The following is a 25893-nucleotide window of genomic DNA, read 5'->3' on the forward strand; positions in this document are numbered from 1 at the left end:
TTAAAGATACTGATGGTTTTAATAACTCTTGATGCAGAAAAAGCATTTGACAAACTAAACCATGAAGTACTATTCAACAAGCTGTACCATTATGGAATAAAAGGAAAGCCCTGGATACTACTGAGAAACTTGTATAAAGGCATGAGCATTAAGGTTAAATGGGAAGGTCAATGTACAGAAGATGTAATGGTGTTAAAAGGAATTCAACAAGGTGCAAAACTATCTACAACGCTATATAAATGCTACAACAACGTCATACTGGATAGCATCTTAAAAAGTGGACTTGGAGCATGTATTGGTGATATACAAGTCCCTGCACCCACATGTGCCGATGCCATTGCTGTCCTGGCAAATAGTACTGCAGACGCACAAGGAATATTAGACATAGTACAGCACCATACAAGCAGAGATCTAGTTAAAATCAATTCAACTAAATCTGAAGCTGTTTTATACAATGCAAAAGGCTCAAACATATCAACACTGCAATTCGAAGACGATGACATCAATATAACCAATGAAACCAAACATCTAGGTATCAAAAGAAACGAGCAAAACCGTCAAATATCTCAGAAAGAATAAGAACCGGAAGGGCAACAATATACAGCCTTCTTGGAGCCGGTTTACATGCCAGAAGGGGATTCTCACCCATGGTCGCATACAAGCTATGGAGAACATATGCAGTACCAAGAAGCATCTACGGACTTGAGGTGATGAACTTACTTGCAAAAGAAAAGGATATGCTAGAACTGGCAGAGAGAAAAATCCTCCGACAAATTCAAGGGCTTCCAAATAATACAGCAAATATGGCTGTCTATACCCTGGTATAGGAGCAGAACCTATTGCCATCACATTAGACAAAAATCTACTTACCTTCTTCATGAATATTGTTCGAAATTCAGGAACCATAGAATGTGAAATTCTGCGTCAACAAATAGCATTCTCAGACCAAAGAGGAAAAGACTTTATCAACAGAGTGGAAAAAAAACTCTATCAAAATACAATTTGAAATCTAGAGGTTTCTACATAGAAAAACCACTTAAGAAAATTGAATGGAAAAGACTAGTAGGAATAAAGATCAAGGAATACTGGAAAAATGAATGTCATTATGAAAAAATGGAAAAAAAACATCACTTAAATACATAGAGATACAGAACAATCCATTAAATGAAGCACACAATATATGGAAAAGCGTAAAAAATAGTAAAGATGTAAAGGCAAAAATAAAAGCAAGAATAAGTACTCAAACGTACATATTACAAGCCAAAAGAGCTAAGTTCGATCCGAAAGTTAACCCGATATGTACAATCTGTGAACAGGAAAATGAAGATCTAGAACATTTTATTCTACGCTGCAAAGAATTGGAACAAATAAGATCTAAATATTGCTCAAAAATCGAACAGACAATGGATGAAATTGATACCTCAACATACAAGAAGATCATACAACAAGGGAATTTACTGCAGTTCATAATGGACTGTACTAGCAAGGACATAAACTGTTACTCAACTGTGTATGAAAACATTGAAACTCTGGCTAGAAATATGTGCTACGAGATGCACATGCTGCGCACAAAAAGGAAAAAAAAATTGAACACAAGTACAGTATAAGTATAAGTAAACTTTTTTAAAATAAAATAGTTCCTTACTTTACGATCTTACTATTTTATGACTTATTAGGGCCTAAATTTAAATTTTTTGCAAAGTGTTAAGATATCAAGTACCATTAAAGAATAATGATAAGATCCGAAATAAGGTAATTTTAAACTGTGAAGGAATTTTAAACTGTGAAGGAAAACTTATCACGGTATATATAGGTTGAATTGTTCTAAACCCCAACCCTTTTACATAAGTCTTATAAAATAACCTTCTCGTTTTAAATTCTGATGTACGTGTAGCACCTTTAACTAACAATTATAAGAAAGTTTAATTTAGGACCACTTAAATTCTAAATTCTAATTTGTAAATATATCCGGTTCTTACTTAACTTGTTCTTAGACACCTCAGCACATTATGAATATTATTTTTAAAATTTTATGATGACAATCCTATGAATTAATTAAAATATTAATTTTTAGTAATTATTATTGCCTAAATTCAGTCATCTGTACGTAATTAAATGTTTCCTTATGTTTTAAGTTGTATATAGTTGCTACAATTATACCCTATGGGTAGTGCTCCACAATTAATGGAGGAATATACAAGAAACTGAACTGAACTGAACCTGGCAGATTATTTTTAACTTATTAATTTCTAATTTTTAATAACTTTACAATTAATATAAGTAAATACCCTGCTCATTATTTTACAGTTTGAATTTTGACAATATGTTGAGTAAAACAAAAGTTACAGAATTAAACGTATCAAATATAATCGTCCTGGTTTTATTTGTCCTGTTAATATACCGGTACGAGTGTCCCCGGAAAACGATACTGTAAACATTGGTAAACAATATCAATATTGAAATAGGTAAAAACTAACATTGACTGATATGAAATGTAATCGATGATGAACTCAAAGTCACTTGTTTTCTATCCATGGCAAGAGCTACTATCCCTATATATAGAAAACAAGTGCCTGTGTTACCGAGTTGTCTAGTGTTGCCCGTACATTCTTGGCCTATCCCACAAAAATGTCATGCGAGGAATTTTGACACGCCTATCTTAGCGTCATTGACCTCTATGATGTAACTGTAAATTGTGCATTTCTAAAAAAAAATGAATATAACCCTCAACAAAGTGTTGACCAATGTACATTTTGTGTCTAGAATCAATAATAGAATAGAATAGAAAAAAAATGATATCAAGTAAAACAATTGCCTTATTTCTGGAGTAACCAGCTGCAAAATAAAAATTTAGCTCTTATAGTCCAGATGACCATAGGTCTGCAAATTGTCAAAAAATATCATCAGGACCATAAGAGCTACGGTTCCGCAGCTATTGAATTTGAGTAACAACATTTATAAATATTTTTACATGGATAATATAACCTATATGACTCTATTTATACTGAGTGTGTATATTTTGCTGGTTCGGCCTGCGGGTTGCGATGTATAAGTCAGTTGAACAATAAAGAGGGAAGAAAAAAAAAAATCAATAAAAACATTGATATACTTTTACAAGGTATTTGTGAAAAATTGTGTAAGAATGTGTATTACACAAACTTTTTGTGATTTTCAGAAAACAAATACAAAATATCAAAACCAAAAAGATCACTTATTTTAGAATTGATAAAAAGCAAAAATTGTAAACCAGGTAGGCCAGTGCTTTAGATAAATTACAAAAAGCAAGTGTACGAAAGGGAACTTTTCAGAAAGAAAATTCAAATTACATGATTACTTAAAATTTCCCTGAATTAAGTGGTTAAAAAAATAATGATCGTATTTGAGCAGTTTGTAATTTAAGTAATTTAAAAGTGTCCAAAGGTTGCTGCTGACTGCCATTGGCGATTAATATAATTATATTAAAGATATATATATATATACTTTACTTCCTATTTGTTTGTGTTTCTTCTTTTTCTCCTTTTCTTTAGATAATGATTTTAATTGAATATTATAGATAATTAGCCAGATTTACCAAATTTTTAAGGTCAGAAATTTATTGTGTGCACCATCTAACTTTAGGACGGACTTATTGGTTTTAGTGACAGATTTCTTCAGACAAAATTTTATATAACAAGTTTAATTGTTTCAAATGAAGGATTTATGTCCTTCTGTCAAATCTAATTGATTAAAAGTAAAGGAGATGTAATAGTTATGTATTTGTAACTGTTTTGCTGTTCCTAAAAGGTATTGACGAAATGCTGAAACAATATTCCGGTAAAAAAATAAATGAATTCAGACCTGCCTCAGAGTGGATGATGGATGAAGGACGTGGTCTCCATTCAGCACTGGAAACCAAATATGGTGCAATTTACTGTCAGGACAGAGTTGTTACCTGCCAACTACGTTTGAATATGTGTAGAAATAGACACACATCTTCCGTTTTTATAGGCAATGATGACAAACTGATTAGCTTGGACTATTCACAAACCTGCAATGTTATCAAACAGTATAGCTAACACTCTAACTGAAGTGGGGATATATGCATTTGCATTAGAACCAAACTCGTTAAAACTGAACATTCCTTCAACATTTAATTATTCAGATTTTGAAAAACAGATATTAGCATTTAACTTCAAGTGACCCTTTTGAACTGACCTTTCTTCATGGCATTATCTCTAAATGCTATGGTTGTGATAAAAAATACACAAATATAAACAGAAAACCCCCAATAGATGTAATAATAAAACATTTGGAAGTACGTCCTCGTTTCAATAAAGACAAAAAGGAGTGGTACATTTCAGCTAATAAAGAAATATCAAATGGGTATTATCATTTACAGACTGACTGTGTGCAAAAAGTGCATCCAAATTTTAAGGCTGGCGATTTAATTATCACAAATGAACTAAGACAAACATTGTCAGAAGAGCACAGACATCATCTCACCAATTTAGGAATTGAACTTTATTGTTTGTTTTGCTTTTGCATATGTCATTTCATCAGACGCATTCTTTATATTACTTAAGTGAGAACACTGATAAATGTTTGCAATATGTACACGTGAATGGTTAAGAAACATTTTCTGCATTCTTTTCATTTTGATATTCCAATATGTATTTGAAGAAAAAAAAATTGTAGGTTCTGAATATTTTATTGCTAATCAAATAGACTGATACTATCAAGACTAACTGAAAGATGCATGAATGTAGTAATACTGTAACATTAATATGTACATATGTTTGTTGATACTTTGTACTGACTTTGTCTTCATTATTCCAAGGTAAAAGTTTCAATCATTATGCTGAATAAAGTCAATTTATCATTATTTACGAAACTGCTATGATAAAATTATTATATTATGCTATGGGTTTATTCATTGTCAGATTAAAAATTAATGAGTCTATGTTTGTTGAGAAAATCAAGATCGAGAAAAAAAATAATAGAGCAGCCAGCAACCCGCAGCCTGCAACCCACAGCCCGCAACCTGCAACCTGCAAAATAATGATACTGATTTATACTTTGATTCATTACACATGTTACATGTATATGAATGCTTTGTAATTATATGGTATGTTTTGAAAGATGGTAATTGTTGAATGTATATGCCCATGGGGATCTAATTTGGAAAACAAAATATCTTTATCTCTGTATCTATCCTACTCCGTGTTTCCTATCAGAACTTGCACACCATAGTAGCAACAAAGATGTATAAAGCCATAAGTAAAGTTCTTTATCTGCATTAAAAGTAGAAGATCATCGACATACTGGTCCAGTATCCTTAACCCTTAATCTTTCCTAGGGAAGGTCTTAACTTGTTCACTCCTGGCAATCTGCCTCCCTCCACCAATAAAAACTGACCATCATGAATGGCAAATTGTTAGTGTGGAAAGTGGCATTTAACATCAATCATTCAGTCAATCCTTAATTTTAAGGATAATAATGTGTCACCACTGTACTGAATCATTCATGTATGTGGATTAAGGTGATTTTCTCTCTGTGGTTTTTGTTTGTCCACTGTTAAGATTGAGGTTGAGGTGTACATGGTTCCAATTGTCTAAATCTTTCTGTTAAACATTACTGTCCGAATTAAATTCAGACTTTTTCTCCAATAATTTTTAATTCCTTTGAAATATTCTTTTAACATAACAATGATCATGATGATTACCTTAAGGTTTGGCACTGTAGAATCAGACATATTTTAAAACTCCTCTTATATATAAACAATAAAAAATGGGTTACTAATATGGTGATTTTTATGGGAATATTTTAAGGGTATGTACATGTACAAGCTTAATAATCATCATGCATGCAGCTACCAATTTACCTATCAATCTAGATAATGGAAATTTCCTGTTGATATGAAAATATGTCATCTTGTGGCAAGTAGAGAAGGAGATACACAAACATGTATATCAAATGAACCAAACATATTGTCAATCTGTCCATAAATTCTAAATTTTCTCCTTTTGTTAAATCTTAACTGATCATGAATTTAGGTCATAGGCGGATCATGGGGGCCCGGGCCCCCCCTTTTGTGGGAAAAATTTGGTTGATTATATAGGGAATCACTGAAGCATGACAGGAGCGGGCCCCCCCTTATGAAAAGTTCTGGATCCGCCACTGTAGGTCACATGAGTTCAACAAGTACCCTTTATTATAGAGGAGCACATAATTTTTTAAAGTAAGATGTGATATTAATTTCACATGCATGAAACTTTGGTGAATTGTTTATACCTATGACATGAGCTCCCTTTCGTTTTTTATAAATTTCAGATTTACTGTTTCCGAGTTTTGGGGTTTTATTCATTAAAAAAGGGGGGATTTTCCAGTTTGTGGACAATAACTCAAAAACAATTTCACCAATTTGCAAGGAACTTTGGTGAATTGTTTATTTCTATCGACATGAGCTCCCTTTTGATTTTTATAAATTTAAGACCATACATTTCCGATTTACGGGGTTTTATTCATTACAAAAAGGGGGATTTTCCAGTTTTGGGACAATAACTCAAAAATGCTTTCAGCTTTTTTTATGAAACTTTGGTGAATTGTTTATATCTATTCAGTATTGATGTAAGCTCCCTTTAGAATTTTATAAATTTTAGATTTTACATTTCCGAGTTATGGGGTTTTATTCATTTAAATAGGGGGGATTTTCCAGTTTTTGGTCAATAACTCAAAAATGATTTCACCAATTTGCAAGGAACTTTGGTGAATTGTTTATTTCTATCAACATGAGCTCCCTTTTGATTTTTTTAAATTTTAGACTAGACGTTTCCCATTTATGGGGTTTTATTCATTACAAAAAGGGGGATTTTCCAGTTTTGGGACAATAACTCAAAAATGCTTTCAGCATATTTTATGAAACTTTGGTAAATTGTTTATATTTATTGTTGTAAGCTCTCTTTTGATTTTTATAAATTTAAGATTTTACGTTTTCCGAGTTATAAGATTTTATTCATAAAAAAAGGGTTGATTTTCAAGTTTTTGGACAATATCCTTAAAGTGATTAGAGCAGTTTTCACTAAACTTTGATGACCGGTTTATATCTATTAAGATAACCTCCCTTTAGTTTTTTTTATAAATTTCTGATATAACATTGAGAAGTTATTGTTTTTTTATAGTCTGTCAACAAATTTACTAAGTATTGCGCAACAGCACAGTGTATTGCACAACAGCACTAAATCTTTAATTGAATATAAATTCAATTCATATAACCAATTTCAAGTTCTTTGACTACATTTATTCAGAAACCTATAATATGTCAAATAGTTAATTACAATCCAAATTCAAACCTGTATCAAGCTTGAATGTTGTGTCCATTTTTGCCCCAACTGTTCAGGGTTGGACCTCTGCCGGCGTATCCAGCTGCGCTCAGCGAAGCAGTTTATTGGTTATTATCTTGAATAGTATTAATGATAAAGATAAACTGTAAACAGCATATATGTTCAGCAAAGTAAGATCTACAAATAAGTTTATATGACTAAAATTGTCAATTGACCCCTTAAGGAGTATTGCCCTTTGAGGACAATTTTACACAATTTGTTTATCATGTTTTCTAACTTTAAAAAATCTTCTCCTCTGAAACTACTGAACCAATTCCAACCAAACTTAAGCTGAATGATCCTTAGGGTATCTAGAATAAAGATTGTGTTTTATTTTCTGTTTCGTCAAAAACATGGCCACCATGGCTAAAATTAGAACATAGGGGTAATATATCTCAAACACTTAAGCAATTAGAGCAAAACTGATGAGAGGTCAAAATGTTCATTAGGCCAAGTTCTATCAGCCATGAAATTTTCAGACAAATCTAACAGTCCATTGTTGGGTTGCTGCCACTAAATTGGTAATTTTAAGGAATTTTGCAGTTTTTGGTTATTATCTTGAATATTATTAATGATAAAGATAAACTGTGATCAGCAAAAATGTTCAGCAAAGTAAGATCTACAAATAAGTTCATATGACCAAAATGGTCAAATGTGTCCTTAAGGAGTTATTGCCCTTTAAAAACAATTTTTCACAATTTGTTCATCTAGTTTGCTTACTTTAAAAAATCTTCTCCTTTGAAACTGCTGAATCAATTTCAGCCAAACTTGGGCTGAATGAGTTTCAGAGTATCTAGTATAAATTTTGTATTTTATTTTCTTGTACGTCAAGAAACATAGCCACTATGGCTAAAATGAAACATAGGGGTAAAATGTATTTCTTTGCTTTTGAAGAAAATATGACAGATACAAAGAACATCTCAATGGAATTTTTAAGCCACTCATTAATATATATTAAAAAGCAAAAATAATCATTGATGAAAGATTTAAGCAAAAAATTGCAGGTGAGCGATTCAGGCTCTTGAGAGCCTCTTGTTACTTAATGGTAATTATATAATTTTGAGTGACAAAAAGAAAAAACTTAACATGAATAAAAAGTAAAATGAATAATAATTTGATAAATAAAATAAATGAATAAATAAATAAATAAATTGATGAATAAAAAATAAAAGATAAAAACAAATATAACTTAAATTAATAAAAGGAAATAAAACAAAATTTTATAATAAAGAACAAAAAAAAATAACATAAAAATAAAAATAGGAACCACCTAAAGGAGGAAAGGCCAAGCAAATGACAGTGAGCGGCAGTTACATTGTCATGGTACACCAGCAGCCAAGGAAAAGGCGGAGAAATTTAATATGCCAAATTGTGTATGTGAATTTAGTTGCCAAAATATTTTGAATAAACCCAAATAGGCCTAAATATGTGTATGTGAATTTAAGAAAAGTAATTAGTATAAGGTTTTATATGTACATAAAAAAAGAATAAGTAAAAATAAAATAGAACAAAACAAAACAAAAGGGTGTTTGTATAATTTTGACAGTGCTTTGTGCTAGCCTACTGTTATTGCAGGACTATAAAGTGCTAGTATACCAGAACTAAACGTTGTCCGCAGGAAGACTAAAAGCTCCACTAATCACCCACTATAATATAAGGCACTTGCTTAAAAAGGTCTGACTTTGACATGAAAACTTCTATCATAATGACATTTTATAAATAATTAGTTCTTACAATTGTTTGGTTAGTCAATAAATTATTGCTTTGTTTTCTAACAGGAAGTTATTGGGTAATTGTAATTGGATATTTTTTTCTTTAAAAATTACTGAAATTCTGGCACTAAAGGGAAATAATTTTAATTCAGTCATTGTAAAAAAAAAAATTCAATCAAAGATACCAGGCTGATGATTTTGAATGCCAGACCCAAGTTTGTCTACAGAAGACTCATCAATAAAAAATCGAAATGCCAAATTGAGTACGAAGTTTATTTAGAGCATTAAGGAAACAAAATTTTCGAAAGGTTTTGCCAAATACTGCTTATTAGATGTTATAAGTAATCTAATCATCAGGGGTAGAAAACCCAAGCTGCTCAGGGTTTGACCTCTGCGGTTGTATCAAGCTGCGCCCAGCGGAGCATTTTATTTATTATAATTTGGATATATGTTTTAGTATTTTATAAATCAAAAATGAGAATTTGAGTCAAATCGGTGAACATGAGTTTGACAGCTAATGCCCCTTTAAGCACAATATCTCTAATTCAATCATTAATTTTTACAAACTACATTGTAAATTTGGATGACATTTACTATGAGGGTCTGGATGGGGTCCCTCATTTCTTTATTCTTTAATTTGTATCCGTCCATACATCCCAACATTGGTTTCCATTCTCTAACTTTAGTTTGCCTCAACCAAATGTTATGAAACTTATACACAATGCTTATTACCATAAAACTCAGCCCAAGTTTGAATTTAGGTGGCGTCACTTTTACCTTTCTAGAGTTATGCCCCTTTACAAATGGAAAAATTGCTGAATTGTTCCTTTCCGTTCTCTAACTTAAGTTTGCCTCAACCAAATGTTAAGAAATGTATGATGAAAACTAACCAAACTAAAGAGGGTTAGCTATGCGTGCATGGCTAAGGTTAATTTTACTTTCACTGATATTTCAGTATGAACTAACTAACACTCTTAGCTATGCACGCATGGCTCACCCTCCTACATTGAGTTTTCATCATACATTTCTAATCAATTTTCCAGAATTCAAAATAAATCCAGATTCAAATAGTTCCTTGTTTTAACTGTGTTAAACCACATGAACTCATAAACAAATAAGTATTTTAAACTGAAATTAATAATACCAACATATAAATGCACACATCAAGTAATTTGATGTAAAACAAATTCCTTGTTTAAAATAGAATATCACCAGAAAAACTGTTCACTTTAATAAGATTTGATAATGGACAGGAAAAGAAAACTGGCCACTTTAACCATAAAGAAGTAATACAATATGATTTATTTGTTTGTATTTGATTTAGTTTAACCAAACAAAGAATCTTTGTTTTATTGATAATCCCTGAAAACATTTCAGGGAATTTGTAGAATAATTCTTAAAATTTTCAGTGATTATCTTAAATCACTGGTCATTTTCACTAATGATTTAGACACAAACTCTTTGCTCATCTTTCTATTAAAATAACATGCTTTACCTTGTAATGTGTTTTAATTAATTTTTCTTCCTGTTAACAGAATACTTAATTGCATATTAAAGCCAAGGTATCATTATTGAGCAAAAGCTCACAGTTCTACTGTTTTTTGTTTTACTAAAATGTTAGAATATATGTTTCTCTAATGATTTGATTAATAATACAGAGTGTAACATTCCTTGAGAAATACATATGGTTGAAATTGAACTAGACAAATTTAATCATGTGAATTTAATATTTGTTTTATTAAAATTGGTTATAAACATTTAAATGTATACAGAGTAGGTGAAACATACAGCTACATGTAACTCAGGATGAATTCAGCAGTATCACATCTTACAAAGTATTAGTATGTATAAAGAAATAAATAGTCATTAGGCAGATTCTTTTATTATGAACTAATTAATTTTTTATTTCAGGTGAAGGTAAATGGATAGCTGTTAAAAGATAATGTAAAAACCAAGTTCATATGAAGTAATTTATAGCAGAGTATCAAAGATGGACTATATACCAGAAAGCCCATATGAGCGTATGCGACCTATGAGAGAGGACTTCAATTTACGACTTAATACATTTACTAACTTTCCTCGGAATAGCCCTGTTAAACCCCTTGACCTTGTGAGGGATTATTTCTATTACATTGGAATTGAAGACAAATGTCAGTGTACACATTGTGGAGGTGTTCTTGGTGGATGGATGCCTGGAGATGTAGTTCACAGGGAACACCGAAAACATTTTCCTGACTGTCCCTTTATTCAACAGTGCTTACAAAATCAACAACCAGTAATTTCTTTACAATCCTTAAATCAAAGTGATGTTTCACAGGAATACAATTTTGGGCAAAGTTTTGGACATAATTTTGGACATCAATCAAGTTCTGGAGCTCCAGTTGCCATGGAAACCACAGTTTCACCAGAAACCCCTGCTGATAAGCCAGGAGTTACAAGACCTAAGTATAGAGAATATGCTTTAGAGCAGACTAGATTATCTTCATATACTGGCTGGCCATCACAAATGAAGCAAAAACCTGAAAATCTTGCCAAAGCTGGATTCTTTTATTTGGGTAATTACATATTTTATACGGACATGCTGGAAAGAGACAGACGTTTTGCTAGCATGTAGGATACTTTGGTTGAATTTTTCAAATTATGGAAGAAATTTGAATTGAAAATAGTTCCTTTAATTCCTAGTATATGTACATGCTGAGTTGACAAAATGTAGCACTATGATCTTGATACCACATAACCATGTACATGTAGCACTATGATCTTGATACGTGACATAACCATGTACATGAAGCACTATGATCTTGATACCACATAACCATGTACATGTAGCACTATGATCTTGATACCACATAACCATGTACATGTAGCACTATGATCTTGATTACACATAACCATGTACATGAAGCACTATGATCTTGATACCACATAACCATGTACATGTAGCACTATGATCTTGATACGTGACATAACCATGTACATGAAGCACTATGATCTTGATACCACATAACCATGTACATGTAGCACTATGATCTTGATACGTGACATAACCATGTACATGTAGCACTATGATCTTGATACCACATAACCATGTACATGTAGCACTATGATCTTGATACCACATAACCATGTACATGTAGCACTATGATCTTGATACCACATAACCATGTACATGAAGCACTATGATCTTGATACCACATAACCATGTACATGTAGCACTATGATCTTGATACCACATAACCATGTACATGTAGCACTATGATCTTGATACGTGACATAACCATGTACATGAAGCACTATGATCTTGATACCACATAACCATGTACATGTAGCACTATGATCTTGATACGTGACATAACCATGTACATGTAGCACTATGATCTTGATACCACATAACCATGTACATGTAGCACTATGATCTTGATACCACATAACCATGTACATGTAGCACTATGATCTTGATACCACATAACCATGTACATGAAGCACTATGATCTTGATACCACATAACCATGTACATGTAGCACTATGATCTTGATACCACATAACCATGTACATGAAGCACTATGATCTTGATACCACATAACCATGTACATGTAGCACTATGATCTTGATACCACATAACCATGTACATGAAGCACTATGATCTTGATACCACAAATGCATACTATAAATGAACAAAATAATTTAAGATTTTTCTTTAAAGTCAGGACAATAAAATGAAATTTAAATGTATGAAAATGTTTCTGCAATTACCATTGACTTTTCATTTTACATTGTATTTGTTACAATAGGCCAAGGAGATAAAGTGAAATGTTTCTTTTGTGGAGGCATATTATGGGACTGGGATCCTGATGATGAACCATACACAGAACATGCCAAGTGGTTTCCTAAATGTCCATGGTTATCACTAAGTAAAGGGGATGCTTTTGTTGACAGAGTTCAAAAGGTCAGTAGATAATAAGATGCTGAATTGTTTCCTAAGTGTCCCTGTTGTCACTAAGTAAAAGGGATGCCTTTGTTGACAGAGTTCAAAAGGTCAGTAGATAATAAGATGCTGAGTGGTTTCCTAAATATCCCTTGTTGTTACTAAGTAAAGGTGATGCCTTTGTTGACAGAGTTCAAAAGGTTAGTAAATACATGTAATAACACACTGAGTTATTTCCTAAATGTCCCTGGTTGTCACCTCAGTAAAGGTGATGTGTTGACAGAGTTCAAAAGGTTAAAGAATTATAATATGCTGGTTTCCAAAATGTCAATTGTTATCTGTTAGTTAAAAAAATGCTTTTATTCACCAAGATTAATAAGCCAGAAGATGAATTATGCTAAGTGATTAGAAAAATGTGCTAGTTTATTGGTCTTTTTTAAGTTGTTGTCTTATGTTTCTTTCCTTGCATGGTGTTGTCAGTTTCTCTTGAATTTTGCCTCCTTTTTTTAAGGAGTACATGTTGGTCACCCAACTTGATAAATTAATTTATCAAAACATGTTTTAGGTTTAGGTCAGATTTTCAGATACATATACTATAAGCCACAGGTGAACTGTATTTGGTCTGGTGAAATCAAAGTAGGGTAAACAAGTCCATATGATGGGTATCAGTTAATCTGTTATTTTTACTCACAACTGTTCATGTGTTAAGGGTCTTAGGATAATGTTAACATATACATTTAACCTTCTGGAATCATTTGTCTTGTATAATATCAAGTGTAACATAACAATAAAAGGAGTAAAGGATTGAAAAATAGAAGTTCAGTAATAAAATAATGTTATAACACACAATTTAAAATAAATAATGGTTCTGCTTAATATATTTATATACTATGTTATAAATGTTGGTACAAGAACAGAGATTATTCCATATCCCCAAAAATTGTAAATACTTAGTATATGGAGTTGGTGACAAGTAACATGAAGATAATCTGAATCCCTAGAATATTTACCTGTTAAACTCCTACAGTTGTACATTTAGTTTTGTTCAATTTCTCTTTTTTATGCCCTTGCCGTAGCAGAGGGGGCATTAAGTTTTACCCTTGTCCGTCTGTACGTCCGTACGTCCCGAAATTGGTTTCCTCTCGCTGACTTTTATTAGTTTGCCTCAACCAAATGTTATGAAACTTATAAACAATGCTTATTACCACAAAACACAGATCAAATTTGAATTATGGTGGCATCACTTTTACCGTTCAAGAGTTATGCCCCTTTACAAATGGAAAAGTTGCTAAATTTTTTTCGTTTCCTTTATCTTAACTTAAGTTCGCCTCAGACAAATGTTATGAAACTTATACACAATGCTTATTACCACAAAACTTAGATCAAGTACGAATTTGGGTAGCATCACTTAAACCATTCTTGAGTTTATTTCCCTTTTTAACGTTATATGTAAGCGGGGGCATAATCTCTATTTCTCTTGGACACATTCCTAATTTTTTATTTATATGATATTTAGCTTTCGGTTGCTTTAGACATTTAATGACCTAATAGGTGAAAGTTTATTGCACCTTTTATGATTAAAAAACATGTTGCTGAGAGTTGATGAGAGTTCATGTTATGATTTTTCTTTACAGGGCTTGATGACAATGAATATCGGTATGTATACTATGTATGAAAGAAGCAGGTTTTTGATGTAACGTGCAAAAAGGGATAATTTGGTATCCCCTTAGCCTACTAAAGAAGAGTTTATTGTGATCCATCATGTCCATTTATTCATGTGTATCAGTATGCATTAATATTTTTGTTTTGTTTTTTTGTCGTCCACGCTACGTGATGCGGGGGACATAGAAATACCGGGTGTTCATCTGTCATCTGGTGTTGTAAGCGCTATCACGTGTACAATTCTTGCCAGATTTTTATGAAGCTTATATCAACGATGTCTCAGACAAGTCTGAAAATCAGTGGGGATCAACTATTTTTAAAAGAGAAATGCCCCTTGGAAATATTGATTATATGGAACATTTCATTGTTAGCGCTCTCATGTGTACAATTCTTGCCAGATTTTTATCAAATTTATATAAAAGTTTTATATAAGCAATGTCTTGGAGAAGTTCGAAAATCTGTGCTGATCAAATATTTTTAAAGAAGTTGAAAATATTAATTATATTGGATATTGCATTGTATTTCCTCTCAAGTCTCCAGTTCTCCAACATATTTGTAAACGGTTTTAAAGAACAAAAAAAAAGTTTTTTTTTAGTTATTGCCCTTGGATAGATAAAATATGTGCAATGTGGGGGACTGTTCATTTATTGTTGTTGATTATCTAACCATTTATTGAACCTTATCCTATATAGGGCAGAATATTATTATATTTTAACTTAAATGTGTATGACATTTGCTTATTTATAAACTTGATAAAGACTATTTTCACTTCTTGATTTTTTATATGTGTTTCATTACCTGTATAAAAGAGCAGATCTTCAATAGGTTTTCTTATAAAAGAGTGAAAGCAGAAACAATGAAATTAAATGACAACATAATGAATAGCATATTTGATTGACGTTTCTTCATCAATTGTCAGAAACAGTGCTCACAATTTAACTTTCCAGCTTTACAGGCTGGTCAGAAACAGATATATAACTATGCACAAGTTAACATGGAACTTATAAACACTTAAAGTTTAGAAGTGATGTTTCTATTTTAAAGGTGAATCTACAGAACAGACTGTTGCTAAGACTTTAGAAGAAACACAACCAAAAGAAATCCCTGAAGATTCAAAACCTAGTACATCTGCACAGGCTGCTATAAGTCCTCAAAAGAAATTCACTTCAGAACAACATCTTAATGAAAAAGAACAACTAAGTATGTATGCAGTTATCATGGTTATACTAATATATAATGCATTGTCATGTAGAATCAGGTTTTATACCACTTCCTTACAGTTGAAAAACTATGCATTTGTTTCTTCATGGATATTAAATACATTACCAGAATGATATAGACCAAACATTCAAACATTCCAGATAATACACTAAGATGCAAATTGTGTGACCAACTAAATTAGTTCATTCCTTTTCAAAAGAAAAAAAAATATGTATAAAAAATAAGAAGATGTGGTATGATATATAATACTGGAATATAATCATATATATATATATATATATATATGATAGTAATTGAAAACATCTGGACAGAATTACACCAACTTGTAAAGTATTCCCCATTCCAAACTAAAGAGTTGGTCCTGCTTTGTTTCAAGTATTTTGTCTTAGGGAGGGATAAATCTATATACAGAGCATATATCTCCCAGTTGATACGATATTCCAGGAGTTTTATTTCCTATCATGATTTCCTTGAAAGAAGGTTGCTGCTCAGAGGTGAAGTTGAAATCATCCCATCAAAAATTTTACAGACGCTATCACGAGTTGGTTGATAGTTACAGCATATCTGTTTCACAGATGACAACAGATATTTCCAATTGACTTAACTACAATTCCGTCCCCTTTTTCCTGACTTACTGAATAAGACTTATCACAGGGTTTGTACTAACATGAGCACACGAGTACATATGGAGCAAGATCTGCTTAACCTTCCGAGGCAAATGAGATCACCCCCAGTTTTTGGTGGGGTTCGTGTTGCTCGGTCTTTAGTTTTCTATGTTGTGTTTTGTGTACTGTTGTATGTCTGTATGTCTTTTTCTTTTTTAGCCATGGCATTGTTAGTTTAGTATTAACTTATGAGTTTGTATGTCCCTTTGGTATCATTCGCTTCTCATTTACACAATGTGTTTATATATGCAGTAGCATATTCATTGTCTCAGTTAAACTCCTACGCAATTTACCCTTCACTTTTATAGCACAACAGGCCAAATGTTTATAGTATGATCTTTTTGCTAGTAGTAAAAAAAATAGACAAACAAAATAATAAAAGAATATTATGATACTGTTCCTGTATATTTTTCAGTTCAGAGGTAAAATTCTAAAGTAAGTTTTAGGCTATTTTCCACCTTCTGGATTGACTTATGTGCACCACAAGATGGGGGTGCCTTAGATTTTGTTAGCCAAAACAAAAGTCAGATCCAGGAAAACAGCTAGCTAGAATGGTCAACTATTTTAAAATGTTTTAGCTAATTAATATTTCATTCTTCAAGTTTATAAAAGGCTTTCAGCCCATAGATATAATAAAACTTGTGTGATTAAACGTGTAAACAGATGTCTTCAATTTATTATTATGTCTCTTTTTTATAGATGTTACAGACATTATTGCAGAAAACAGAAGAATAAAGGAAGAAAAACAGTGTAAAATATGTATGGACGAAGATGTTAGTGTAGTCTTCTTTCCATGTGGACATTTGTCATGCTGTCCTAAATGTGCAGTAGCATTGGACAAATGTCCGATATGTCGAAAAGATATTGAAAAACAAGTGAAAATCTATTGGTAATATAGGTATGGAAAAAAAGTCGAAAATGTGAAAAACTGTGATATTTTAAAATTTAGACTATTGAAAATTTTTGTTTAAACATATTTTATACAAAAAATTTCAATAGTCTAAATTTCAAAATATCACAGTTTTTCACATTTTCGACTTTTTATTAGGTTTAAAGTCTGACTAAGTACTGTTAAAATGAGGCAGTAGATACCATGGAGATATTCGAATCTCATAAGTTAAAGAGACACTGACAATGCTTTGGCAAAAAACAAAAATCTTAGAAAAGTACAAATAAGTACACAAAACACAACATAAAAAACTAAAGACTGAGAAAAAACACCAACCCCATCAAAAACACAGGTTATCTCCAGTTCTCAAGACGTGTAAGGAAATCCTGCTTCGCTTTTTTGGTTATGTCACAATCAAGAAAAAATGGACAGGATTGCGGTAATTCCAAATGGAACATATCTGTGACACATTTAACCAATAACGGTCAACCAATCATGATAGCATCAACTTTACCCCTTGGAACCTTTGGTTCAATAGCCTCTATGTAAGTAGCAACCTTCTTTCAAGGAAATCATAATAGGAAATTCAAGTTCTGGAATATTAAATCAACTAGGATATATATTCCATATGCAGACTATGCTGGAATGTTGCTACATAAAATGGAAAGTTTACAATTGGGAAGCTGAAATCCCTTTTGTCGTAAAGTTTTGTCTGCAACTGACCCTCATTGTCAATTTCTAGATGTAAGTCAAGATATGAGGCAGACTTATCTGTATCTGTTGTATCATTTATTTCAAGTGCAATAGGATAGATACATTCATTATAGTCACCAAACTTTGAATTATTAAGTAAAAAGCAGTAGAATTAAAAGGACTGTGCAAGGCACAGCATAATATGACCAAATCACATGGCTACAAAGTAAAAGTTACAGAAGTGTAAAATAAAAGTATGTGTAGATGAAATTAGTGTGCTTGACTCAGTAATATCCTTGATAAATGTTAGACACACAATGTGTTGAATAAAGTTGTGTGCTTCCTATTGTCCTGGTATGTCTAAAACAGTAAGCATTTCTAAGTAAAAAGAGTAGAAATTAAAAGCATTTCTCAAATTAAAAAAAATGAAATTTTACAAAGTTTCAATATGGAATTGCAAATAAGAAATAACATTCCTGTCATCAGTTTTATTTTTAACTAACTCCAGGAAATTAGAATGAGGTAATTGATTTTTTAACAGACTTTGCAATTATACTGAATGCCAAGGGGGAATATTTGCTATGTAAATTATTTTAATTCTGAAAATTTTGTTGTTGCTACCAATTCTTAAAAAAAAAAATGAGAAGATAAATAACCATTTAAGTGAGTGTTTTTGTAAGTTTAAAGATTATGTTTCGAAATTTTTTTAAATTGTCTTTTTTGTTTATTCACACAAGCACTGAATTTATTCACCAGATGTTAGTCTTAATGTAAAGCATTTGGCTCATTGGCCCAAAAATATTTTTTTCACAAAATTTTTATATATCAAAAGTATTGTTACTACTCTTTTGAGAAAATAATTACTAGGTCTAATACATTTTCAATGGTATATGGGGCAGTAGGCTTCTTATTATCATATAGTCTTGTTTATTTCACTCTTGTTATAGATATATCAGGTTTTTATGTATATGTATGAATATTTCGTTATTTATTTAATAATTATATAGTGATTATGGATATTGTACATATGAACTTAAAAAACAAACACAATGCAGATGTTATTGTGTCAATTGTTAAAAAGAAACACAATGCAGATTTTATTGTGTCTATTGTTATGTTTACCAAAAAACTAAGAAGGAAAATATTTTATAACAACAGAAAAACAGCAATGTTGTTGTGATGAAAAAGTTTGATGAAAAACTACTGAATTTTGTCAAAATAATTTTTTATTTTACTAAACATTATTTACATTGTATTTGTACTCTATAGAAAAGTATTCATTATATCAATGGTCAAGCATGATTTGATAGGCTATATAAATACTGATAGTACTTTTTGCACTACAAAACTGTTTCATCTTACTTGTATACTATACTGACACTCCTTTAATACCAATTGTTTACCAGGGGCGGATTCAGGCGGGGGCGTGTGCCCCCTTAAATTTGCAAAGCATGGGTTATCCTCAGCTTAATAAAGAATATTTCAATAATTTTACCTAAAAAAAATTTCGCCTCGATTCGCTCGGCAGTGGTGTAGCAAGGTTTTGTGATCAGTTGGAAAGGGGTGGGGCAGGGTTGTATTATAAGTAAAAAGGTGTTAAACTGGCTTAGGAGTTGGTTGGAAGCTTTTTGTGTTGGCATGAGGTGACAGCCAAAAACAAATAGAGCTACCGAACACCAACTGGGAAACTCTGCTTCTCCATGGCCAATAACAAAGTAAACAATAAATTCTTTATGCAAAGTTAACCCACTGGTTAAAAGTTCTTGAAGAAAATTACATACTCAGTTAAAATACTAAATCCCTGGGATGTGTTTTAGTTGATTTTTGTCTCTGATGCATGATTTTTTATTATTAATTGTTTTTGGCTTTTAAGGTGGTACATAACACTACAGGGAGATAAATCTGTAAAAGTCAGCTGAACCTTTCAATCACGTCCTATTGTTAAGGAAATATTAAGCTTCTAAATGATAAAAATTTGTGTTTGTCAAACTGCTATATATCCAATGAAATTTTTCCGATAAAGTGTGTGGTTCAAGTTTTTTGAAATTTTTATATTTTTGTCAAAGGGTCAAAGTTAATGTTTTGTCAAAATTTCATGAAAATTGAACTAGCCAAGTTAATTTTAGTCAAGGTGTTTGGTACCACCTTAACTAGCTGTCAGTAACTGTGAGTACTCTCAAATCGTACTTTCTTAATTTGACCTATTGATACTATTTGTAATGCTTTTTTGTTATTTAATGTTTACTTATTCAGGGTTATATCTGGTCTATATACCAGCTTTGATAAGTGTTTGGTATTACTATAAATTTTCACTTCTTCGTACTGTGAACATCAAAATTATTTATTTTGTAAAAATATTTCCTTTCTCCATTTAAACTGTATACCTACAAAATTATTTTCATTTACCTGTGTATAATATTATTGTAAATGGCAGATTTTCTTTCAATGTTATTGTTGTTTTTCTGAAATTGTTTAACATTTCGCAGCGGTATAATACTGTTACTTGAATTATTCTTCCCTTATTTTATTGATTTTGTATTTATTATCATAGATCAAATTTATTCATTCAGTGTATGTTCACTTGTGTTAATATGTCTTTTGATTGAGTTAAGCCATTTCAATTGATATTTTATAGTGTGTCATTCTATTTTGTGATGTTACACTATTGTTTCAGATAAGGGTGAAGGTTTGGTACCATTAAAACATTTAAACCCGCTGCAATTGTTTGCACCTGTCCTAAGTCAGGAATTTGATGTTCAGTAGTTGTCGTTTGTTTATGTGGTTCATAAGTGTTTCTCGTTGCTCGTTTTTTATATAGATTAGACCGTTGGTTTTCCCGTTTGAATGGTTTTACACTAGTTATTTTTGGGGCCCTTTATAGCTTGCTGTTGGGTGTGAGCCAAGGCTCTGTGTTGAAGACCGTACTTTGACCTATAATGGTTTACTTTTATAAATTGTGACTTGGATGGAGAGTTGTCTCATTGGCACTCATACCACATCTTCTTATATCTATCAGGTGGTAAAAGAAACTTAAGTATCGTGAAAAAAGAGGTGACTGCCTGGCTGATCAGAAAATTGCTTACATGAAATACAGATACTTGAAGATTTAAATTGGATTTTTTTTGTTAGTGTAAAATGAGCAGGATAACTTGGATTTTGATTTATTGATCTATAAATGAATTGCACAATCATGTTGTGATGTTTTACGAGGAGCGTGTCATAGCATTTAAAAGATATAATTAAACACAAACTGTTGTCCAACAATATATATATTTAAAAACTTTACATTTTTGTCTTGTTAATGAGTTGTTTGATTTGTCCTTTTAACATAGTCAACCCATAATTTTTAGTTCTCATGGTAAACTAATATTTCATAGCAAAAGTTATCTTGTATTGGAAAAATTATTAATTTGACAATTTTTTTTCTGATATTCTGCCAAATTAAGATTTCAGCATAATTCAGTAACATAATATGTGTGGATACACTATAGAACCCTTTTCAAGTTCAATGGTAGACACTTGAGAGGGACTGACTTATTCAGTTACACCTATTGCTTTTGTTGTCTTGATAATCTTTTTTGCCTACCTCAGTTAGTACTGGTTGACATTTTAATGCCCCACGTTAGCAGAGGGGGCATTAAGTGTCACCCTTATCCGTCTGTCTGTACGAACATCCCGAAATTGGTTTCCTTTCTCTAACTTTAGTTTGCGTCAACAAACTGTTATGAAACTTATACACAATGCTTATTACTACAAAACTCAGATCAAGTTTGAATTTGGGTGGCGTCACTTTTACCGTTCTTGAGTTATGTCCCTTTATAGTGTTATATGCAAGCGGGCGCATCATCTGTGTCCCAAGGACACATTCTCTATTTATTCTCTATGTTTTACAGTTGTATAAATCATTCAATTAGCACTTAGTTTTATAGAACAAGTATAAGCAATCAAAATTTCATTTTAATGTTAGTATTTAAATATAGGTGTGCTTTAACTGCAGTATTCTACCAAATTTCATTATGACAATTCTTGTTCTGTAATATGTTTAAATTGTTTGTACAGTTTAGATGTTAAATCTATTATCCACATGACAAAAAGCTTTCTAGGGTTAACCCCTCTTCTAAATACAATGATATCATTGACCCCATCAATAACATTGTTTATAAATTGATATGTGGAAGTAAATTGTAGAAAAAACACTGGAGTGTGATAATGATGAATCCACCCTCATGCTTTCTTTCTAACTCTTTCCTTTCTTTTTTCTCCCTATGAAATTTTGCATGTGTTTAGTTTTTATGGTTCACCTAAGTGTGTCATTTTGTCAATGGTAACTATGCCACTTATTAAGTTGTTATTAAGGTCGCACAACAGTCCAAGTCAGAAAAAATTAGGATGCTTGTATATAAATAGATAAAACTGTGTCATTTAATACGATATTAAGAGAAATTAAAATATTTCAGGAGAGATAGCCAAAAATCATTTCCAAAACAGTCAGTAAACCAGCATTACCTACATGTTTCTGAATGACTATTTGGAAGAAAATAAAAATAAAATGACATCATTCTTATTCTAAAATTAAGGCCATCAGCTTCAGATATGCTAAAAGAATGTTTTTTTCCATCATAAAGAGTGAAAAGTGCTACTAAAGTTTTGTAAGAATTTGATATGAGGTCCAGATAAAGAATGAGTCCATTTTGAATGTTGGTAATAGATAAAGATAGTGACTGTTGTGATACCTTGTATGTTTTATATACTGCTGTAATACCCTGCTGTAATACTCTGTGTTTGTAAAGGTCAATGCCTTCTACTTGTTATTGCATTACAGAATGTCTGGTGTGTTGTGATATAGTAAAACAGTGATTCTTATCCCTGACATATAACTTATCATTCACAAAATCTTTCAGAATTTTGGGTCCTCACTGCTCTGCATCTTCATACTTTATTAAACTTTTTAACTTCTTTTATTTGAGGGTCACTAATAAATCTTCTGTTGATGAAACGTGTCTGGCCTAAAAAATTATAAGCCTGGTAACTTTGAAAATTTTTTTTTTTAAGTTTTAGTTTTAAGGCAGTTCTTAATGTTTTAAGACATATTTTGGGAATTTCTATTCAGACATGTGATATACAGAAGAAACTTCTTTAAACCCTTATAACAAATATTATAAACAAACCTATATGAGATATAACTTCTACAGCAAGATCATTGGTGCACCTTGTGTTCAATTATTTATAATGTTTATCTGTAATAAAAGATTCATGGTTTAAACAAAATATCAGCCTGGATATAGTGTTATCCTATTGTGACATATCATTTATTGTGTATTACATAATGTCTGCACATAGCATTTAGTTGAATATACATGTACTGTATTTATTAGTAGTATTTTTACAGAGGAATATATGCTTTCAGTTTTATGCACAGACTAATGAAAAGGTTATACAGATAACAGTTCGTTTTCTCGTTTATTCAGAAAGTTGAATATTCAAAGAGAGACTTTGTCAAAAAATGTGGAAACAAGTAAGAAAAATATATTTGAAACTAGAAAAATATCAATATTAAAAGGAATATTCATATGCACTGCAGTTTGCTTGAGCCAAAACTAAATACAAATGCATATATTAATGAAAGATTTATGTTTGAATAATTAAGAATTTTTTATTGAGAATTTTTGTATAGAAATACATAATCAGGGTTTAAATACATGTCATCCTTACATTGTTTGAACTATAGCTTTTACAATGTTATATTCACCTTCTTCATATATATTAATTCTGTAATTATTGTATCCCCTGACAGCATCCATGTTTAGGGATCACTTCTGTTGTCACACTTTACAATAGTCTGAAACTACTTGAAAATGGCTTGACACAATTCAACCTATTATTTTAATTTTCTGGTTTGTTATCCAGAGTTATAAGATTTTAATTGTTAGATTTAAGTAAATTTTTAAAAAAATGATTTACTGATAATTTAACATAATTGTAGGAATTTTAGCTGTTTATTTTACAGCGAACCTGTTATTTCTATTTTTGATCTGAGTGATTTTTTGGAGTTTCCCATACCAAAACATGAGCTTAGTTATTTCTGCTTTTATTATTTTCAGCAGGAGAGTGATTGTTTCATTCAAACATTGTTTTTATTTTTAAGGTTTACACAGATTTTTATTAAGTTATCACTTTTTTATGTAAAAAGACTCAGAACTCAAAATTGTTGATCTATTTCAAAATTTTACACTTATAGATTTGATGCAAAAAATTTAGTTTGTCAGAAGTTTTGTTTAGATAAGGTGAAAATATCATTCTGCAATTTACAATAATGATTGTGAATTATCTATCACTCTGCAATTTGAAAAGTTATAGTTTCAGATTTCTGCTTGTCAGTTGGATATAACATATTACATATACTTCCAAATGCATGGAATATCGAAAATTATCTTCCCTACAATTTGCCTGTTTTTCGAAGAAATTTGAATACAGTACTCAATAAGTTGATAAAAGGATAAAAAGGTGGGAATAGATTATATAATGTAATATTTTGTTTTTATTCTAATCCATAAGTTACTTAGGACAAAAGTTTAATTAGAATATTTTCTAGCACTAGTCTTTGATCTAAAAGGTACAATTTGACTAAAACAGACTATTTGAAAGCAAAGTATGAGGAAAATGAGATATTGAGGTATTTGTGGATAAGACACCAATCAAAAGACACCTAGCCTAGAGGTTATCTCAAAGTTTTCAACAATAGACAAATGTCCATACAGTTAAGCAAGCTTTTAATCCAACTGAACCCAGACAAGATGTGAATAAGTTTAACAGAGATTTTGAAATATCTGCCAACAAAATAAAATACATTAAAACTATAAATTTGACTGCACAAGATGCACCTCCTGAATGATAAAACACATCACATTTTTTGTGTGTAAATTTTGACTAATTTTTTATATGGTGTTTATGGAATATTAAGTGTAATTATTTGATGCATGATCCTATATATGATATGATTATTATATTGTTTTTTGTTTGATATAGTACTCTGTTTTGCATAGTAACTGTGATATTGCTAATTTCGTTTATGTAATACAATTTTGATATAAAACAGAGTTCAGAAGAATATTGTGTTTGACAGTAGCACAATGCAGATGATGGTGTACCCTTAAATGTAGGAACTAAAGGTTTCACATCATAGCTAGTGAGTCTGATATGAAATAAAAAATGAAAACAACTCGTTATAAATTTCATGTTCAAAGCACTTTTCTGGATTTGCCTTCATCAGGAACGCTCAAAGCCGAATAGTTGAAAGCCAATAAAGTATAAAAATGGAAACAGTTGAAGAGCTATAGATATGATTGCCAAGAAGATGTATCCCTCAGAGCCCAAATGAGGTTTACTTGTGGTAATACTGATTTGTTGTAATTTTGTAGTAGAAATATACAGTCACATTCCCCTATCATAGCTCTTCTTCCCTTTCCATTACTGTGTTGCCACATATAACACATTTAAGTTGACACATTACATATAGGTCTGTTAGTTCACTTTAGCTGATTTGCTTAAATCATTTCCCAGTAGACATACCTTCTAATTTATTATAATCACAGCTCTTTTCTTTAACCACCAGCTCTAGTTATCAAAAGTTATCAATATTAACATGGACTACCATGTATAATTTAGATTCCACATTATATGCAGAGTTTACTTATTTTAATGTTGATTTGTCTCATTTTCTCCATTCCAATTCATTGTTATACCCCACAGAACAAAGTTCCATAGCGTA

General features: G+C 31.3%; 1 protein-coding gene across 2 annotated transcripts; it reads left to right on the plus strand.

Moving 5' to 3' along the window:
- The first annotated feature begins 2382 nt into the window (after positions 1-2382).
- Positions 2383-25344, plus strand: LOC127736086 (baculoviral IAP repeat-containing protein 7-B-like). 2 transcript variants are annotated; one of them, XM_052246594.1, is made up of 6 exons: positions 2383-2465; positions 10982-11625; positions 12862-13016; positions 14630-14651; positions 15702-15857; positions 17243-25344. In XM_052246594.1, the coding sequence occupies exons 2-6, from the start codon at positions 11061-11063 to the stop codon at positions 17434-17436; spliced, it is 1092 nt and encodes a 363-aa protein (XP_052102554.1). In that variant the 5' UTR covers positions 2383-2465; positions 10982-11060; the 3' UTR covers positions 17437-25344. The 2 variants fall into 2 exon arrangements, with proteins under 2 accessions (XP_052102554.1, XP_052102553.1); XM_052246593.1 differs by having other exon boundaries at positions 2392-2440.
- The last annotated feature ends 549 nt before the right edge of the window (positions 25345-25893 follow it).

The sequence above is a fragment of the Mytilus californianus genome, unplaced genomic scaffold (assembly GCF_021869535.1).
Source record: "Mytilus californianus isolate M0D057914Y unplaced genomic scaffold, xbMytCali1.0.p SCAF_3, whole genome shotgun sequence".
NCBI lineage: Eukaryota > Metazoa > Mollusca > Bivalvia > Mytilida > Mytilidae > Mytilus > Mytilus californianus.